Source organism: Falco cherrug, chromosome 4, assembly GCF_023634085.1.
Source record: "Falco cherrug isolate bFalChe1 chromosome 4, bFalChe1.pri, whole genome shotgun sequence".
NCBI lineage: Eukaryota > Metazoa > Chordata > Aves > Falconiformes > Falconidae > Falco > Falco cherrug.
In genome coordinates this window covers 13978545-13997506 of record NC_073700.1, presented here as the reverse complement: position 1 = coordinate 13997506, position 18962 = coordinate 13978545, and the positions used below count along the sequence as shown (strand labels likewise).

Below are 18962 nucleotides of genomic sequence, written 5' to 3'. Positions count from 1 at the left end.
AGGCAGGAGCAGCAGCAGGTTGCTAACCAGTAAGGAATGGGGAAGGTCTGTGGTGGGTACAGCAGCAGTGAGAACATGGGGGCAGCTCCAAGTGACTGAGATTTTTTCCACACCAGCAGCTACCCCATTGGTTTCACACCCACACACCATAAAACACAAGAGGTGGACTCCAGGGAAGGCAGGTTCTCTTCTGGTCTTTCCAAAGAATTGGGAAGAAAAGTGGGATTCCAGGTTCCTGCAGCAGCACTGGGTGGAAAGTTGTCAGGGCTGACCGTGCCTGCGGAAAGCCAAGGTGAACTGTGTCCTTATGGTAGAGGCCAACAGACCGTGCCAGACAAACGCTCAGCCTCCTTTCCTGTGGGCCATCAGGACAGATGCTTTCCCTAAGCTCTCCTATATCTGTGTCCGGGCCTCCCCCTGGAAAACATAAAATACCTTCCACAAGCAAGATGCGTTAGTGTCTGGCTTCATACTTAAGAAGCTGTGTCTGCAACTACAATGCCTAACAGCTTGTACGACACACATCAAGTGCAGAACATTCATTTCCACATCTCATGACAGAAATCCAAAAGCTAAAAGGCAATGGGTTAACAATTAGACAGCATGGCACAACTTATTTCCCAATCACACCTCAAAATCAAGAATTGTAAAACTAACCATGCAAAACGTAAATGAACTGAAGCACACGTTCTAGCCAAGCAGCAGCTAGCTTTATTGAGTTCCAATAACACTGCATCAAAACCAGAAGAAATTACAGCTGCTTCTTGCTTCTTAGCATTAGTAATTTCTCAAATTAAAATGTGATTATGTTGAATAATATTAAGAGAAAGCCAAGGGACAAGAGCAAGAATTAAGTTAGACAAGACTGCAGAGCCAGTGCCGCCTTCATGTATCCCCTTTGTGTCAGAGAAACCGAGTTCTTGGAAGTGCTCTTAATTTTTCTCAGGTCCATGTCAGGGATTGAATCCCAGGACACAGCAGCTGATCAATTAAGTATATCGTGGGTTGTGACGAACCATGCCGTTCTTTTTTTGAAATCACATTTGGGATATCTTCAGTGGGACAGAAAGGGATTTCAGAGAAAAGTTCAGGTTGATCAAACACATTTCCCCACTGGCTGCCTCAGTAAAGTTTAGTACAAATCTTAAGCATAATTAATTTTCCCTCCTAGCTCCACAGGAAAGATCAGCGTGCAAGATCCAGCGCGGTATCTGTAATACTCCTCAACTCACTGAAGCGTAGCTCTGGCCTCCCCTGCTTAGTTCTGCGTTTGCTGCATTACATGCATATAAGATTAAAACCGCTGTCAACATAGAAACACCCACAACTAAAAAACTCAGAGATGAGAACGTTATCTGACATTGCTTGTAGATACTAGTATGTGCAGCTGCTAACTTATGCCCTGAGAGTAAAGCGCACACAGCCAAACAATTATTTTAAGGAAGTTTTTCAGCATGAATAGCTACATGTTTCTTCAGTAAATAAAGAACTACATTTTAAGAAGTGTCTCCTTCTTCCATGAGGAAGTACTTAAGGTAGTGTGTGTAATAGCAACAGCTGTCAGTTAGCAGCATTACTGCTGTGGTCCATTGGCTCAGAAGACAGGTGTATCACCTCTAAGAGCTCATCAACTCTGTTTCAGAGCTACAGCTTACATTTCTGAATGGCACATAGCACCACCTAAAGAATGTGAGGAAGGCAAAAAGGTATTAGGCAAGCAATCATTCCTGAAACGTCAAGTGATCATTCATTTATTCCTTTGAGGCAGACTTGCACCCTCTTCCTTCTCCTCTCTAATTTCTAGACTTCCTAGTCTTCATAGACCTGGTGCAATCCAGTTAAGAAACTTCATAGCAACTTCAAACCCAAGAAAACATGCCTGGAAAAGAGAACATACAGAACAAATAAGGATTCCAAAAACCTATTCCAAACAAAGTTTTTGAAATGCAGCACTGTAAACACCTGACATGGCTGATGTGGAAAGAGGAAGAGAACACACACACACACAAAAAAAAAGTCTTAGAGCAGAGGCAAGAATTCTACTGTATCCCTCCACACAAAGGCAGAACTACTCCGTTAGGCTCACTATTTAGTGAAAGGGAAGCTAGTCCAAACTTACCCCCCACTTTCTGTCTTCTACTGGTGGATGTACAATCAGTAGAGAAAGACTATCAGAGAAAGTCAACAAAGGGCTTTTATGCAAAATGCAGAGCATTGAAGGAAGGTTTAGTTGGTGTTCCTCCTAGATTAAGGTACATTTTTAGAATCTGGACACCAACAGCTATTAAAAAAAAAATAATGTATCTGCAGTGATAAGAATCTCTCACTGAAATGGTACAACAGTAAGCAGCTGGTCATCTCCTCTACAGACTGCAAACATTCACTGTGAGTGGCCAAGTCCCGAAAACCCATCTGGAATCACAATTTACTTACCGCGTTAGCGGGAAACGCCCTGATCATTACAGCTGTGAAGCCCTTATACAGAGATGCAACTCCTTCTTCTCTGATAAGTTCTCTCAGCACATCTCTAAAGCCATTCGGGTATTTTCCTGGAGGAGCTGAAAGGAATACAACACACTAAGACATGTAGCAGTCACAAGTGCTGAAGGATATGGCATATGTAACAGCCCAGGATTTTCAACAGGTTCATATTGCTATACCATCTAGGTGACACCAGAACCCAAGCATTGTTTGTTGTGACAACATCTGCTTGGGAAAATTACCTATTTCAGCAAAAAGCAAGCAAACAAAAAGGACACCTTACTAAACACTCAGTAAACAGAAGGTAGGTGCTCACCATCACCACGAAGAATTTACATCATCGACTCACTGGGGGGCAGGAAAGAAAGGAGAATAACTTTTGTCAGGGTTGGAAGTCTGAGCTGTTACTTGCACTGCTGATGACAGCTCTCACAAGAGCTGCAATCAGGAGATAGGAAGGTCGTAAAATTGATGTAGCTGGTTTGTAATAAAAAAACAGATAATGATCCTATCATATGCCCCAGCCAAGGGCAGCAATAGACTTCATTGAAACAGCCTGTGCTTTTCATTTGCTGATGTTACACAGACTTGCTGAGGTGTTTTAAAAAGTTACTCTATTCAAAGAGTGAGTTCTTCCTTCTCCTGACACGTCTCTGGGAAGTACTCCACAAACCAACCCAGTTAAACAGAACCACCATTAACCCACATGACCTACACAGCAGTATTGGGGATTGGCTTAGTGGAACAAGGATGCAAAGCTGTAATGTATTTCACACTCAGCCGCTGGTATAATATCAAACAACCACAGCAGCCTTTATTCAGAGAAGAAGGGGAAAAAAAAAAAAAAAAAAAAAAAAAAGTTTCCTGCACTAGATTATCAGGATTTGTGACTCAAGAAAAAAGGTTACTGTCCAGTGGAAAGCTGAGTCCACAGACAGACTACAGAAAGCCTTAACAAAAATATTCATTGACTAGGACTCTTAGATAAAGCAATAAAAAACCTGTTAAACTTTGCTGAAGTGCAAGGCTTGGGGCCATCCTCACTATAATTAGTCCACAGATACTTAAGAGCAGAGGTGCTGGTCTAAAAACAATGCTCTCAGCAGGGCACACCCAGTTACTATAAATTTCAGATAGCACAGGCTACAATTAATACAACTGCGTCTGAAGTGAAATAACAAAACCTCTCAAAGAATGACATTTGTCATAAATCAGCCACAACAAGCAGTTCTATTATTATGACTTCTACACTTCAGTTTTAAAACAAGCATCTCAAATCAGGATCGCTCTATTAGCAGGGAGGCAGGAACAGAGAAGTGCAACCTGATTGGCCACAAACTTGCAAGGAAACCAACTAGAAATGCTAGGAACACACTTGGGGTTCTCATGTCCTGGTGGCAAGCAGAGCTCAAGATGTGCTACCTCCCAGATGCCATGGTCAGACGGCATCTTCCATCGCTGCCCAGCCATTCCCAGGAGCACTGCACTGAGTGTGGCTGTGACGAGCTGGGATGCAACTCACCAGTCTGGAAACGGGATTTCAGCACATCTGGTGGAATGGCAACTGCCCAGTTGAAGATCCCAGCCAGGCCCCCAGCAAAGAGAATCCTAGGCACACTGAGGTCACTCACACTGTGGCAGAATTGGGGTGGGGTGGGAGAGAGAAGGAAGGGGGGGGGGGGAAAAAAAAAAAAAAGGGTAAAAACTCATCTGTTTTGACAAAGGTGACAATCAAAGAGGCAGCCTGGCTGACAGCCAGGAAGCAACACAATGCTGCAGACACAGAGTGCAGTATCTGAGAAAGATTTCCAAGAATCAGAGCCCTGTGGCTAAAACGTACTAACTTCACCCTAAAGGTTCAAATCTTTTCATTCAACAGCACACATGCAGATACTCGGGGGTGGGGGGGGGTGAGGAAAAACAAAAACAAAAACCAAACAAAAAGCCAACAAAAAAACCCCCAACAGCAAAACCCGCCAGCTCTCTGACCATACATGGGGTGAAAGTGAGAGACTTATTTCAAGTATTCCTTACTTGGCTAGTAAGGTCCAAGGCTAGAATCTGAGAGAAACTCAGAATACTATTTTATTTGCCAGTAAACACCAGACCAAAACAGCTCAATTCACAAGATGAGCAGCCTTTTATTTTAAGTTTGTTTCGATGGTACTGCTCTAAAACTCTTCGTAACTGGGGAGATTAATCGGCAGCATCTGGGAAGTCCAGAAAGTGATGACTGTGAGATTTCACTAACCTCTTTCCCTCAGGGGTCAGAATGTTCTTCAGCCATTCATACGTCATGAAGTACATTCCACTGGCTGGGACATCTAGTGGGTAAACAACAAAGACTGTGAGTAGTGGGAAATGAAACGAAGCCTAGAGGCACAGCAGCCCCATGCCAGCTCAGCAACACCACTAAGTACATCCAGATTCCTTTTCTGAACATCCTCTACAAACAAAATAAAATCTGCTGTTACTTTAGACAGAGGAGCCTGAACTTTCCCAAGGAGAGCAGGTGCTAAAGGCAAGAACTGGGAAAATATCTTTTCTTAAGCACATCTGTCAGCAGCCTTTCAAATCAGACTATAACCTGCCTGCTAGCCATTAAGCTAACAATGAGACAGCTCTACGCTTTCTTAATTACTTCATAACAGATCAGAGCAGTTCAGGAACTGCAAAAGTTTTGCACACTATTTGTTCTAATGACTGTATTTTTGGAATTATTTTTTTTTTTTGCAGTTGATGGGTTTGGTTTGGTTTTTTTTAAGGTACTCCCACAGCCCATTCTTAGCTTATGCCTGAACTGGAGAACCAGCCTCTGGCCAGGGACACTGCCAGAGTTATATTGCTAGCTGCTACACTTGTATGAGAAGCAGAGGATAGAACAAATTCCTCAATGGAGATATCAAAATACAGAAATTTCAGCTTAGCCTTGGAAAAAAGATGCCCCAGTACAGGGAACAATCTAATGCTTTTCAAAGGAGAAAGTAGCAAAACACGTACAGGATTCTGTGTCTGGCACAACTACTTTGGTGGTGGTGTTGTGAGAGCGGTCATGGCATCCCAGTCCAAAATAACCCACATTCAAGCAGGTAGAAATCAGAACTGCTGCAATCATATCTTTTAAAGCAGTCAGCATTATACAGCAACAGTCTCATAATCCTTTTCCCAAGGGAAAAAAAAAAACATTAAAAAAAGCCCACTTCCGTATTTTTCTTTTCTCTTTGCTCTCTCTGCTTCTCTCCTGAAGTCTCTCATTCCTCTTGGCTTTTCAGATCTTAATTACTTCCTATATCCCTCTGATCTTTGTCATCTAATCTCTTCCTCAGTCACTGAGATCTCATGTTTATCTCTCAGTCCCTTTGAGGCACTGCAGTAGCTCTGCAGACTGCAAAAAAAGTGTGACACAGCATCTCCAATTGGCTAAAGGGGCAGTGAGACCTGTGATACTATGTCAGGCTTCTTATCTTAAAGTACCCCACACAGAAGCAGCATCAGAACATCTCCATCACTCACCTCTCATGAGGGTTAGCACTGTCCCCTTGTACACGCCACGAATTCCAGCCTCGCGGTACAGCTGTTTTGCACAGTCCAAAGAGCCACTGTATTTCGTTTCACCTGTAGCTGCCTGGATCTGAAGGATTAAAGTGATAGTTTCTGACTAGCGAAGGTTTCTGGCTGGTGAACAATCTTTCAGCTAACAGTTAGAAAGCCACGTGCATGTTTCCAAAGAGGAAGGAGCACATACTCATTCCTCAGACGCTCCTGCATAGGAAACCCGTGTCACTTCCTCAAGCAGCTCTCTCATGTTCAAGCTGAGGATATGTTTACTGTTCCATGCAGAGGCTAGATTCTCCCTTATTTTTCCACAGTGCAAATTTGAAACAACTGAAGTCAGTTAGGTAATTCTACATGTGCATTGACAAAAAGTAGCCTTCAAATAGTTTAGCAAAATTCAAACAATTTGCATCTGTATAAAAGCTTCCATGATATCATGTCTGTCAGGACAAACATGTGACCACCCACCACCATAATAACGGAGTTCAACATAGCCTGAAATAAGCAAAGCTTCCCATCTTTGCTGAAGACAGTATTTTTGTTTGTTCAGGTTCATGTTTTCCAACAATACTTTAAAAACCCTGGAGGAGGTGTAGAGATAACAGCCACCTAAACATTAGAAAGCTATTTAATGTATTTTTAAATGTAATCCTTAGTTACGTATTGGGAACCTGTCAAGGTAACAAAAACTTTACACTAGAAAGAGTCTTATGATCTAGTAGTTTTGCACTTTTTTTTGGGGGGGGGGGGAAAATCATTCTGAAAAACTGGACTTTTTCATACTTTGCAGTGGACTTAAGCATCCACCAATGCCTCATGTAATGCCAGATAGTCTAAGGCTTGCGCTCTCTAAAATGAAAAGAGCAGCGAATGCTGTATGTACTTATACTGTCATGGTGAGTTTGTATAATGCTTCTTCGTGACACAGTTGCATTAAATGACAGTTGCCTCAGTCCTGTCAAAAAACAGAACAGAGGAAATACACTAACCAAAGAAGCTCCTGGTATGGAAAGACAAGGCCCCTAAGATTAAATTCCCATCACCACCACCCAACGCCTTACCTGTAAAAGGCACTTGATTCTCTCTCCTGGAGCCATGATTACAGTTGTGAACACACCCGACAACATGCCAGCAGCAAACAGCTGAGGATATCTGCCCCGAGGAAACAGAAGAGACCCTAACACAACATAGTACATAGGAAACAAAGGGCAGAAAGATCCCTGTATCACCAGATTGTGCTGTTCTACACAAGGTTGGCAGTGGAACTAGAAATGCATGAACTGCTTTTGACCAGTGCAGAAGTGCCTCATCAATGCATAATTAGAGCTAAACATTTAAGATCTCTAGGATTCAAAGCGCACTGGTTCCCACAGCAACCATAACTCAGCTCTTCACATCCATTGTATTTGCTTGTATTCCTTGTACTTGCATTTTTTTTCTACAGCATTTCCCGTTCTTTTTTATTCCCAACAGTCTCACCCTCTCCTCCAGCCTCCCACACTTTTCTCAGGGGCCACAGCTCCCATGTGTATTCCTGCTTGTGCAGCCAGGAGCCTCCTTTGTGCAACCTCTCAGTCCTTCACTTGCTCAGCCTCTGCCATCATCAAGTCTGTCCTACCATCCTGCCATCATCCCACACAATCTGCATGTGCTTTCATGTGGCAAAGTCCCTATGACAGAAATCCCTTAAGCAGGCTGAGTTTCTCCAGCACAAACTTATCTTTATGTCCAGCCTCCTGCTACGTTCCCTAGTAAAGTGACCTAACATCTCAATCCAACTAAATTCCATGCCTCCTGCTTCTCCCCACTTCCCCAGGAGATGGCATTCTATTCAGGTTTTCCAATTCTCACACCTTTCTTTACTCTTAAACGCCCTCTAAATCTTCCAGACCATTCAGACTTCCCTCACCACTCTACATGCGCCTCCTGCTCAAAGTAAGCTTTGAGTTTTCCAGCTCACCTTGGGATTATTCAGCCCCAGCAAAGACAGAAAAGGCGTCCCAGGTTTCTCTCCATCTCCTTCCTTTCAAAACTTCCTTTCAAAACTGGCATGGAGAACCACTGCCATCCTGCCTGCCTCTAGCACAGAACCATGGTGCTAGGAGTCTGACCTTCATTTTTGAGCCTCATGTCCCAAGCACGGTATATCTTACTGTGTCAAGTCTGCACCCCCAGTACAGCACAGCTGGGCAGAATGACAGTTCCACCATGTATTTGTTCTTTCTTTCCCACTGCTCTGCTTGAGAGGAGTTCTACATAAAGACTCAAAAACCTACGCTGCCCTTCTCCAGCCTGCTCCTTAAAACTTCGATTTGGTATGATGTGTATAAAACATAAGGCACCAAGGTGACTAGGCTGCTGGAAATAAGCCCACAGCCCATACGTTTCCTTGTATTCCCCACTCCCTACTGTTCCCCTGGTCTCACCCTGCAGCCTTGTCTGCTTGAGGATATTGCCACGGCAGCACAGGGTAAGTTAGCAGTGCCCCAGCATCTCAGCACTGCCTCCCTCTGAGCAACCCGAGAGGGGGAGCCCGCTCCATCTTACAGCCATGACTGGTGCTGCAGAGCCAGCTGCACTCACACCACCCAGGTAAGACCCCTGTGCAGGCAAGACTCCAACAAAAACCACACACCCCCACCCCACCATGCTTGGCTCAACACAAATGGACTCCTGTTTTCTGACACAGTTCCTAAGTATTGCACAAATAATCAAATAAAAAGTCACTAAGCCACAGTTCCATTCCTATAGAGCTATAAATCACAACCCAGCAAAGAAGTTATGGGAGTACTTTACAGGTAGGGGGCTTTCTTCATGCATAAGTTAGCTTGTAGAAAGCCACACAAAGTTTTCTTAGCTTCCCATCTCTCTTTCAGGCTAGACATACCTGAGAGAAGGGTTGCTCACAACCATCTCTTTTCAGAAATTAATAATAAAACATTTCTATGGCTACTCTTATATCCTAACATAAGAACACAGCAAGAGTCACAAATAACAGAGAAAAGAGAATCATGACTGTGAATGTTGTCAAGACTGCTTGACCATGAACATATTTCTCCCATAGTTTCTGTTAATAGCGAGACTGTTGGCAGGCAATCATTATATATTTCACACCGTACTCATCCAAAACAGAATTGTTCCTTAATGGCTCTTTCTTGCGTAGAAAGGGAATTGCATAGCACCTGCCCACACACTCTCCGTTTTTAGCCTGTGCTATCAGTCCCACGCTTCCAGAAACATTAAAACGCAAGTGTTTTATTTTTTTAGAACTATATTTATAACCTAGGAGAAGAGACAAATTTACACCACAACTCAGTGTGCAACAATACAGCAGGCTGCAAGAGCCTTAGGGTGCCTTTCCCAACTGTCCGATTAACTCAGAAACTCACGTCAAAACGTCATCAGGTTTTCTCTGTTGGAGTCTTTTTCCCAAGCCAAATCCAAAGAAGCACACAGCAAACATGGGTGTCACTCCGATAATAGGTGCTGCCATTCCTCTGTATAAGCCTCGGACTCCCTGCAGGAAACATTGCACAATTACTTCGTTTTCAATAGACTTTGCACACACTTCAACTTACTGAGAAGCAAAAGGCTACAATACCGGATAGTATCAGTGAGACAGTCAAATTAATCATAAGAATAATGGGGTCTGTGGTTCATTTGCAATTATACACATTTAGCTGAGGCTCAGGGCCTGTTGCAGAGGAAAGCTATCCTTCCTGGAAAACACAGCACCACTTATACCCTTCTGTTCCCATACTGGGCATCCTGCACTTACATCTCAAGAATAAGGAAGTTAAAAGCCACCTGAATAATAGTCCAGATAGATGTCAAAAGGTACATACAAAAATGCACATGTGCTTTATTAATAAAAGTCATCAAACATATCAGTATAAAATCCTGACACTGAGCCTGAGAATGCTGAACCAAATTCACTCTTTAGATAAAGAGCCAGGGAGACTGACTTGAACTACTTCACTCCTCACACAAACTTAATTTGGAACAAGTTCAAGAGCAAATTATTTTTTATTTTCTTCCCTAAGTTCAAAACTTTTTCACCGTACAACTTTATGTTCCTGATGTTTCCCTTCATCAGACTACACACATGGAAAAATTCTAATGCAGACCTCAGCAGCAGCATTTGTTTCATTCATCTTGCCTTTGAACAGAACTTTTTCTAATAAAAGTGTTACCTTTCCAGTTAAAGGCCAGACGCAGAAATTAAAGATTTGCTGGTCTGCCTGCTCATTTCTCTACGCCCCCCCCCCCAATAATCTGTGTATCCCAATATGTGTCTGCGTGCTTACAGGCACAACTGACTCTGTAATGAAATTGTATCTGGCTGACAAAGATCAGACACTCCTGATCAACCTTCCCATGAGCAGCAGGAAACAAAAGGCCTTGGCAGAGAGATTTAATGCTTTTCCTTGTAGAAGCTGATGAGTATTGAGTAGGAGTAGAAAGGCAGCATTACTTTTGAACTTCACATCACAAGGCTATTATTATGGTTCAGCTCTGACGTCCATGCTTCAGCATGGGTGTTAAAAACTGCAAGGGATTCAGAGCTAGCAAAGCATTTCAGCACTTTGTGGGAGAGACCAGGGAAGCAAGATTTACTTTGGTTATATAACAATGTGTTAGTACCGTAATGAAAGTAGATTTCAGGTATGAGGCAGATCTTTCATTTAACAGAGTTACCTAACAAGATCCAGTGGTCAGAAATTAGACTTCAGACTAGTAAACAAAAAGTTGGGCTTTATAGCCATTGTTTCCAAATGGTAAACAGCTGCTGGGAAAACTCATGAAGCAGAAAACTGGATTCTATGTCACTTCAGGCTTTTAAACCAAGACTGTGTGCCTTTCGAAAAACAGAACAGACTACAGTTCAATCACATGATACGGCTAATTCAGAAGTGAAAACCAGCGTCCACATTCTGAAGAAGACTGAACAAAACTGTTATAACTGACCCTCTATTCTCAAAAAAAAAGAAGCAGGAAGAAAAAAAATCAATAAATGCTCCTCTGCCTTCTTGTATATGGCATAACACATTATAGAAGATGTAAAGATGCAATGTAAAGATATTTTGTAAAGATACACTTTACAGAAGTAAAAGCACTACCCATATCAACAAAAGTCATTGTCTATTTTAGGATTTCCAGAGTCAACTCCAAATACCAAAGACAGCAAGATTCCACTGGCTACAACAACAAAGCCAGCAAACAACTGCCAACATTCACTCCAGTCGTTAAGTTCAGATATTAATATCACATTATTCTGAACCAAAAGCACTTCTTAACAAAACAAAGACACATGCACCTGGAGCACGCAGATGCTAAGTATTCTCCAAGTCTGGTAACATCCTTAAAAATTTTAATTATAATCAATTCAACTGATAACCCAAGAATTGTATAGTCTCCAGGGCAACATTCCCCCATGATTCCATTCCTGGGACGTACAGGAACAACTGATATTTTTGGCAGCATCGGAGATGACATGCTAACGCAGTACCTCTCCAACGAGAGTCTTTCTGAAGCAGTCAAAGGTCCCAGAATAGAGTGGAGGCTGACCGGGCTGTGGCTTAGGCTGCGTTTGCAGTCTGACCTAGTAAAACAGGATAGGAAAACATTATTTTATTACATATTGCCATCTAAACTTTGAATCAGAGAAAAACCTCTGTATGACAATTATGGAGTGAGTTTTGTGACTGGACTTTATGATGTTGGTAGAGAGATAAACATCACTGTCACCCTTTGCGGAAGAAAACGGATTGAATTTTTGATGTATTTACTAGTTAATGCATTCAATTAACTGCTGGGGTGACCCCAGGATAAGAACCCCACCTCAGCACCAGAGAGCTGGTCCCGTGTCACTACTCAGCTTCCTCACATGACAGGGGGATCGGAGGGACCCTAGGGGAAGTGGAGTGTGTGCGGGGGTGTCCGTCCGTCCCAGGGTCACCCCCGGGCTCTCCCGGGCCTGAGTCAGGCTCCCAGCTCCTCCCAGCGCCCGCCACACGGCCGCTCCTCCCGTTTGTGCTACAAACCGGCGGGCCGCCGAGCGGGCCGCAGTGCCGCCAGACCAGCAGGGGGCGCCCCACCGCACGGCCGGCCTGCCCCGCGGTGCACGCCGGGACGCCCCGTGCCACCCCGCCGCGGTGCACGCCGGGAAGCCTCGCCCTCCCTCGGTGCCCGCCGGGACGCGTAGTCTTCCGCAGCGCCCGCCGGGAGGCCGCGCCAGCCCCGCGCAGTGCTCGCTGGGAAGCGTAGTCCTCCCGCGCCTACCTCGGGCCGCACGGCCCCGGGTCCCGGCCGCCCCCCCATCCCCGCGGGGCCACCTCACCTTAATGGTGTCCAGCGGGTGCCCCACGAACACCAGGCAGACGCCTCCGAAGCCTCCGGCAAAGAAGTTCTTCACGGGGCTGATGGGCTGCGGCTGCTCCGCCATGGCGGCAGCAGGTGAAGAACGGGGCCAGGGTGCTGCGTCCCCGCCGAGCCAGTGCCGCCCCCTCCGCCCCGCGACCTTTACCCCAGTGCCGGGCCGCGCGGCACGCCGGGACACGGGGGGAGGCGAGCGCGGGGCAGGCCGGGATAGTGGCGGCCGCTGCCCGCGGCGGTGCGGGGGCGGTGGCTGGCTGTTTCCCCGCTGCGGCTCCGGGTGCTGTCATTGAGGGCCGGCACGGGCCGAGGCCGGGCCGCTGGGCTGCCGGCGGGTCCTGAGGGCGCTGAGCCGGCAGCCTGGGGCGGACACTGCCGCCGGCCCCATCTCCCCCTACCCTCCCCCGTGGTTCCGTTGTAACACCCCCCGGCCCAGCACAGTGGTCCGGGCCAGCGGAGGCTCGGCCCCGCCCGGCGGAAGTGACGTCCCGCGGAGGCCGGTGCTTCCGGCGTGCAGGCAGTGGCGGCCCGGCAGGAGGAGCCCGGAGCGCCGCTCCCTGCCTCCCCTGCCCGCCGCCCGGCCGCGCTCCGCGGCGCCCGGTAAGTGCGGGGAGCTGGACTGCGCTGTGGCGGGCGTGAGGCGGCGGGGGCCTCCTGGTGGGCTCCCGGTGGAGCGGCCTGCGCCGCGGTGCGGGGGAGCCGGGGGCGCCCGGTGAGCACCGCCGCCTGCCGCGCCCGCGTCCCTCAGCGGGAGGCGGCGGGGACCCGGGCGGCGCGGCAGGGCCTGGGGTGGGGCGAGCCCGACGCGAGGGACGCGGTGCCGCTTGCCCGTAGCTTCGGCTCGGTTTAGCGCCCGGCAGCGCTCCGCTCCGCCCCGGGGCCGAGCTGGGGCTGCCCCGGGGAGAAGCCGCAGCCCGTGAGCTCTCAGGTCGGCGGTGGGCACAGGCTGCGAGTGAGCTGTGCTGGGGCTCCCTCCTCGCCCCGCTGCCCTTCCGGCTCTTCCTCCACAGCTTCCTTCTCTCCCAGTTTTCCTGGGCTTTCCTCCTACAAGTACGCAGTGTTCTGTCGGTGCGGGCGAGTACAGGGTTTAGTCTGGCACGTGTTACAAAAGAAATGAACCCGAGGTAATTTAAATGGTCTGGGTCCCTTTCTTCTCAAGACCAGATACCATGGAAGGAAGGCTTGTGTAGGTATGTGTAAAATAACTTGTTAAAAGTGATGATAGATTAAAAAAGACAGGAATGAAATGGGTTAGATGAATTGGGAAGGACGAGGCAGTCGTGATAGTATGAACAAAGCCTGGGAAGTGGGAGGAGAGCATGCATGTTCACGGGGGATGTGTGATAGGGCTGCAAGGAGGTCTCTGCAGAGTCATCTGTGGTGAAAAGAATGGGGGATGTTCTAGTTTCTCACTCTTGGGATGAAAAAATCCTGTCTAAAAACTCAATGGAGAAGGAAACAGCAAAGCTGCATGTCTGAAGAAGCAATTGGGGATGATCCATGAATTAAAGGTTTGAGTAACGTGGACAAAGGTGTGATTAACATTGATAGCCAGCGTGGAGTTGAGATTGTAGATTGTTCCAGAGGAAAGAGAGTGTTAGCCCATTTAAAGTTTACATGGCTAAGTAGTTCAGGAGGGGCAGACTTGAGGAGTTGCACTTCGGGAATTAACAATAAAGAGGTGAAGGAAGAAAAAGCCATCACAAATAGCTGTGAAATATCAACAGAAAAAGAAGAGGAGCGTCCTCCAAAAGACTTAGGAAAATCCCACAGAGGTGGATGCAGAGGGCAAAAAAACAGAAAGGAATGATGTAGTGGGACAAGATATGAGGTGGGATCGCGTAGTGTGTTGTGTCTGATGGTAGTGAAGTCAGAGAGAAACCGATGGCGGCATATTTGAAGACATTTTGTTTCAAAAGACCTTGCCAAGAAGAATTGTGTTGCAAAGCAGGAATCAGCAAGTGGGCATCTCTGTTGGAGCTGATAGGCAGTGGGGTGTAGAGGTGGGTGTGTTTACAAGTTCCTGCAAGGAGGCTGGAGGAAGAGAGGGTATTAAATCATGTTAGTGAAGATGAGGGAGTATCTTGGATGAAGGTAGGTAGGGAAGCAATCTAAATATGGTTTAAATTTTTACACTGATTTGGGGGGATTGCAGTAATTATTTAATCTAAATGCTCTTTGCTTTTTTGACCCTCTTTTTTGAGCTTAATGTCTTTGTCTTAAAAACTAGTGCTATCAAATATTAGCTGTCTTGTCTTAATTTGTATTCAGAGAGCTTGTGATTTGATCAGTGTTAGGCTGAGCGTTAGGTGAGGTGAGTTCTGTTCCTTGTTCTCCTAGTACCCTGCTTTGCTTTGTCCACAGAGCTTGTGCCTTAGCCTTCCTCTCTTCACACATGTCCGTATGACATTCGTTTATGCTGGAGGTGAGTTCTTTCCTAGAACATTGTGACAGGAGTCACAAAAGTCGTGCAGTCTGCAGACTGTTTTCTGCTTGATATATCCCATTTACCCGTGCAAACAGTTCTTCTGTTTGTTCAGATAAATGTGTTAGTGGCACTCTTCCCCAGTGACTGGTGTGTAACTGCTGAGGTAGCAGGTAGGCCTGTTATTCTACTTAGATACCTGAAAACATCTCATTGCTTGGATGGGACACGCTATGTGTTGAGATTACAAATGGACCTAGTGTTTTGGGATTTTTTTTCTGTCTCTAGCATATGGGGTGATCTGAGTGAGTTTGAGACGTTTCCTGACTGGTGAGACTTGCTCAGGCTTTGTGGTGCTCAGAGGTTGGCTGAACAAAGCTGTTGCATGCTGGGCTATTGATATCTGTGTAGGAATGCTCACAGTGGGTTTGGATTCTCAAGTAAGTTAGTCCTTTAACATAAGGTTTAACAGGTAGAGATCCATTACTGCTTTCATGCAAGAGGTCAGCGTTGATACAGATTAAGCCCAGAACTGAATCATTAGCTCTAAGCAGGGTAGTGGGAGGGACAATGTATGTTTGCTTTGCATGTGTCAAATCAAATTTCACACCTGTCTCCTTCCAATATGGTGCCAAGAGACGGTGCCTCTGCTCCTCTGAAGTTCTATGGGAAGCCATGCTATAAGGTATTTGTGTGCTACTTATGTTGTGGATAGCTAAGGAATCAAGAGGCAAGTGAAAGGGTTGGAGACCAGAATTCGGGGATAATATAATTAGCTGCTAGCCTTCATCCTCTCTCACTGGAGATTTGTATCTGCTGAAATGACTGCAGTCCCTCAAATTAATTGTACATTACATCTCTTCCTGGTTATTCTGTGCTGCCTGGTCAGGTTACTGGAAACAGAAAACAAACGTGTTGAGGAAAAATAATTAAAATTTATGTTTGAAATTTCCTGTGCTCTAAAGTAAAGATTCTCAAAGCTCGCTTATGGTTTCCCCAGCAGCTACAAATTGTGATACTGTGGGAATATATTTGAGTAACAGAGCTAACAACATAGTAATGCAAAATGCAAACGTGTATGAAAACCACAATACCTCCTGCTGCTTGTGGAAAATACAGTTTTAGTCTTATGTATATATTTTGTATGTAAAATTTGGTTGCAGCATTGTTTTAAGCCTTTTGTATTTAATATATTCTCTCTTGAACCTAAGTAATTCAGTTAAATGGAAATTTATAACTAAATATGAGATGACCATAATTCAAGGTTTGTATGTGCTCTACTGCTGGACCTCTTGGAACTCTAATTCCTGTGGTTTAGTTACACAAGCAGAAGGTTTCTAGTTCAGATAAGTCAAATATGTGAAATTTCCAGTACCAGTGAGAATATAAAAGAAAAGTTGACTGTCCTGATTCTTGTGCTGTCAACACTTGAGCACAGATTTCTACATTCAGAAGATAATAAGTGTATATTGAGAAGGTAACTAAATGAGAGAATGAGTTTTATTTCCCACCTCAGATGTAAGGCCACGTTATATCCAGTAGAACCTATTTAAAGGGATTAACTAATTTCACCAGTTCTTTTGAGATGGTATCGAAGACTGTTGAATTGGGTGTATGTGAGAGATCTGTTTCCTTATCTTATTTTCCAAAGTCCCATTTAATGTCTGTGGATCTGGAGCAGTATGGAATTGTACAGGGTATCACAGGTTGCCTTTCTAGCTACAATGGTCATAGTTAAGGGGTTTGTATTTTTTCCTGTTGATGCAATGAATATGATGCTTTTCTGCAGCACTTCAGGCTGTTGGTAGAATCTTAAAGTTATGAATTTAGTTGTATCTCTGAAAAGATCTATAGTGAAGGTTATGCAGCCACTTTCCAAATGTCAAAACTTTGTCGTGGGGCCCATACTGGGGGCTAGGGTGCAATGTAATAAGCCAGTCTCTGAGGTTTTAGACCTCACCTGTGAGAGCAGCCTTGGCTTTGCAGGTGCAAGAGTCACATTGAATCCAAACCAGGGACCTGCACAGCAGAATCTTCTTTAGCTGGGCCGTTGGGTTGGTCCGTTCCTGGCTGTTTGATCACCTCTGTGATGTTGACATGGCCTCTCTTACAATTTCTTAGGCAACAGAAAAAAATGTTTTTCCCCCCTTAGGAGACAGAGCTCAGATGAAATCAAAAGAACGATAAAAGTTTGGAGGAGAAAAAGAAGCTGCAATTGCTTTCCTGGTCTGCAGTTTAACAGGGCATTAAGATGTCCGTGGACATGAACAGCCAGGGCTCTGACAGCAATGAAGAGGATTATGACCCTGATTGCGAGGAGGAGGAAGAGGATGAGGATCCTGGGGATATTGAGGATTATTATGATGGGGTAGCTAACGACGTGGAGCAGCAGGGAGCAGATGCCTTTGATCCAGAGGAATATCAGTTCACCTGCCTGACTTACAAGGAGTCGGAGAGCACTCTGAATGAACACATGGCCAGCTTGGCTGCCACGTTAAAGGTGAGGAAAGGTTTCTGCATTAACACAGGTGTAAAATAAGTCTGTGGTTGAAAAGGCAAATGCTCAGTATACAGTTTGAAATAAAAGCTGTGGTGGTATTACTGTTGGGGGGGTTTGGAGGAATGTTGTTGCAGGTTCCTGGTTCAAAACTGACTCAAAGGTTTACAATTGCTGCATACTGGTTCTGGAGCCTGAGAAATCTTCCTTACTGAATGTTGATTCTTACAATTATTATTTTTTTTACAGAGCTGAGCTTCATGGCCAAAATTCCTGAGTTACAACTCTTTGCATTAACACAATGCAAAGAGGATATATAGAAAAGAAACAAACCAAATCATAAACGGTGCAGATTAGTACACCTGTGTTTGAGAAGATAACTGACAGATAGGAAGACATGCTGAAACTCTGTAATTCTAACAAAAACACCTTTCTTTGTTGGTTCTGAGAGAATAATCATAGACTTTCAAAGACAGGTCAGCTGTCATGTCAGGTATTAACCCTACTGTTGCAGTGACAGCAATTAAAGTACAATGAACTTGCCAGCTCTTGTGACTAATTCATCACAGAAGAGTTGTGCTCTGAGTCAGCTCTGTGGTGTTATGCTCAATAAGACTTTCATGAAGTTTTCTTTCTCTTTGTGCAACTGATTACTGTAGTGCAGACTAGTGATTGGAGGAGGTTCCCTCTGCCTTGTCAGTGTGCTTGGGTCCCAGTGCAGGTCAGAGGAGAGCAGAGTTTTCTAAGCTCAAGATGTTGACACTGGGTTGAAATTACCAATGCATCTACTTTGGAAGTGCTTGTTCTTCTCTGGAACAGCCCCTGAAAGCAGGACAGGTGACAGGGGCATATAAAAAAGCTGTGTTGGATAGGTTTTGATTCCTGTTCATTCGGTCTCAATCAAACCTGATTTTAAAAAAGTGAGGGATCTCTTGATCCTTACTTGCACGTCAGCATCCTATAGAAACCGTGTAACCATAAAGCCTGAGAAATATGAAGCCTATAAAAATAGGCTCTAAAGTGCACCCATATTTCTTGCTACATCTCTAGCTGATTCTGCCATCTGTTGTGCTTGTTCCCAGCATTCACCACCGCAGAAAATGAAGTTTTACTTTCTTGACTGTAAGTTTTTAAGTTTCTCACGACTTCAAAACTAGTGTCTGTGATTTTCTTCAAAATGTACAGTTCAAGCTCTGAATGCCTGCTGTTCCCTACAGATTGTCAGAAAAGGGAGGCAAAAGGTAAGAACGAATGAGAATAGTTGGTCAGGACTTTTGATCCAGCTGCCAGTTGCTCTTGGTTCTTAGCGATTAAGTAAAGGTTTAGAATGGCTTTTCTGCTCCTTACTGTTGGCCTTCAAAAAGGTGACCCTTGGCATATTGTTCTCTTGAATTAAATTAACCAAAGCAATGCTTTATTTAGTCTTTAAAATCAGGCTTCCAAAGCTAAAATAAACTTTCCAAGAATTCTGAAGGTTTCATTGAGCAAATATTGTAATTGCCCAGATAATACCAACCTGCTAGCTTGAATCTTACCCCAAATATGACCCAAGGAGAGAACAGTTTAGATTCCTTTTATATCAAGAATATACCTGCACATATGGAAAATTGTGAACTTGTAAGCCACACA

The 18962-nt window shown here is 45.0% G+C and overlaps 2 protein-coding genes across 4 annotated transcripts in view; one reads left to right on the top strand and one right to left on the bottom strand.

Moving 5' to 3' along the window:
* Positions 1 to 688: 688 nt before the first annotated feature.
* SLC25A20 (solute carrier family 25 member 20) lies at positions 689 to 12634 on the bottom strand. Its single transcript, XM_005432628.4, has 9 exons — positions 12377 to 12634; positions 11546 to 11638; positions 9426 to 9553; positions 7098 to 7188; positions 5995 to 6112; positions 4733 to 4805; positions 4004 to 4113; positions 2434 to 2558; positions 689 to 1879 (listed from the first exon to the last, which is right to left on the bottom strand). Exons 1-9 carry the CDS (start codon positions 12479 to 12481, stop codon positions 1817 to 1819), a joined length of 906 nt encoding a protein of 301 aa, XP_005432685.2. The 5' UTR covers positions 12482 to 12634; the 3' UTR covers positions 689 to 1816.
* A 231-nt stretch (positions 12635 to 12865) lies between these two features.
* The window catches only part of ARIH2 (ariadne RBR E3 ubiquitin protein ligase 2), a 34796-nt gene continuing 28699 nt past the window's right edge, over positions 12866 to 18962 (top strand). Inside the window, exons 1-2 of one of the 3 annotated variants that reach the window (XR_008731726.1) lie at positions 12866 to 13011; positions 16989 to 17336. Coding sequence is in view for 1 of the 3 variants with exons in the window: in XM_055707022.1 (XP_055562997.1) it covers positions 17088 to 17336 (249 nt within the window). In the remaining 2 variants the exon portion in view is untranslated. The remainder of the gene's footprint in view (positions 13012 to 16988; positions 17337 to 18962) is intronic. The other 2 variants (XM_055707022.1, XM_055707023.1) reach the window with 2 other exon arrangements.

Bases quoted from the DNA above. Each gene is read 5' to 3' on its own strand.
- SLC25A20 (XM_005432628.4), bottom strand. From the start codon at position 12,481: ATGGCGGAGCAGCCGCAGCCCATCAGCCCCGTGAAGAACTTCTTTGCC. The intron at 7,189-9,425 runs GTGAGTTTCTGA...TCCTCGGGGCAG, and splicing joins AAACCTGATGACGTTTTGAC to ATATCCTCAGCTGTTTGCTG. The intron at 2,559-4,003 runs GTGAGTTGCATC...TATTCCTTTCAG, and splicing joins GAAATCCCGTTTCCAGACTG to CTCCTCCAGGAAAATACCCG.